The following is a 1,484-nucleotide window of genomic DNA, read 5'->3' on the forward strand; positions in this document are numbered from 1 at the left end:
CAAAGGAAAAAAAAAAAAGAATTTTCACCAAAAAGACATCTGCACTCCAATGTTTATTGCAGCACAATTCACAATTGCAAAGCTGTGGAATCAACCCAAGTGCTCATCAATTCGAGTGGATTAATAAAATGTGGTACGTGTATACCATGGAGTACTACTCACCCATTAAAAAGATGAATTAATACCTTTTGCAACAATCTGGATGGAACTGGAGACCATTCTCCTAAGTGAAGTGTCTCAAGAATGGAAACAAACACCACGTGTGCTCACTATTAAATTGAAACTAACCAGTGAGCACAGGTGTGCACAGAAGGAAGTAAAACTCAGTGGAAATCAACCGGGGGAGGGGGTGGGGGGGCAAAAACCTACCTAACAGTTACTATGAATGCTATTTGGGTGATAGCCACACCTTCAGCTGGGACCTAAGCATTACAAGTCATTCATGTAACCTAAGATATTTGTGCCCCCTTAATATTTTGAAATTAAAAAGGAAGGAATTTAAAAATCATAGTTTCATAAAATCTGAGTTGGAAAGAACTTGAGAAATCACATTCCTCAACTTCTGTCCCAATTGCTTTGTTTATTTTCATCTACTCAATGCGAGAGATGGCTAAACCTGTGCTTGGAAGAAAATTTGGAGCCTCAAACTCATTCCTAGAACCAAAGAATGAATTAAATGTCCTACCTACTAAGATAGTGAGCAAATGGCAAAAGAAAGTAAAAAAAATGAGATGATAAAAATAAAGTCTTTATTCATTATGCCGGGATGCTGGGGACAGTGAACATAGTTAAGTCTGAAGGTGCCAGTCCCGGCTCTGTTCACACAGCGGGGTTGTTAGAGTAACTCAGTGTAAGCGTTATTTATGCCACACACAAGAAAATGATTCTGAAAGACAGTGACATTTGTGAAAGCTGTTAATCTTGTCTCAGCTTTGTCACACCACACCTTTCCCTCCCTAACACACCTTCCCCCTAATCTTGTGCCCACCCTGAAAGCCCACTGGTTTCCCACATACCCACAGCCCAACAGCCATCACCGCCACAAAATAGATGACAATGACAGAGATGTCTGCAGGGTTTTGGAGGCGCTCTGACAGTGCAGGCGGCTCTGCGGTCCCAGCCACGGTGCCAGGGCGCAGCGTGCTGGCCATGGCTGCAGGTGGTGCTTTCCCCATCCCAGAGATGACCCTGTATTTATATAAGCTCTGGGTTAATCATCAGCCTCAAGCAGGTGGGACGAGATATCAGAGCCAGCTCCTTTGCTAGAGCACCTTTAAACCTTTCTTCTGACGCTCTGATGCACCAGCCCGCCAGTGGTCGATGTTGGCCTAGGCAGAGTATGAGAATGGGGGGTGGGGGACCAGAAAGAGGGTGCGAAGTGGAGTTGGGGGGTGGGATGCTCACTGAGTGCAAAGACAGGGTCTTGAAGGAGATTTGATTGGGTGGAGAGAGGATTAGGGAGAGACGAAGGGAGACATGTGTTT

The 1,484-nt window shown here is 44.7% G+C and overlaps 1 protein-coding gene across 1 annotated transcript in view; it reads right to left on the reverse strand.

The window, feature by feature from the left end:
* The window catches only part of LOC105822374 (low affinity sodium-glucose cotransporter-like), a 73,747-nt gene extending 72,596 nt beyond the window's left edge, over positions 1 to 1,151 (reverse strand). The window contains 1 exon segment of the mRNA XM_012659353.1: positions 1,017 to 1,151. Within this exon segment, the coding sequence (XP_012514807.1) occupies positions 1,017 to 1,151 (135 nt within the window).
* Positions 1,152 to 1,484: the final 333 nt, after the last annotated feature.

The sequence above is a fragment of the Propithecus coquereli genome, unplaced genomic scaffold (assembly GCF_000956105.1).
Source record: "Propithecus coquereli isolate 6110/MARCELLA unplaced genomic scaffold, Pcoq_1.0 Scaffold606, whole genome shotgun sequence".
Lineage (NCBI taxonomy): Eukaryota > Metazoa > Chordata > Mammalia > Primates > Indriidae > Propithecus > Propithecus coquereli.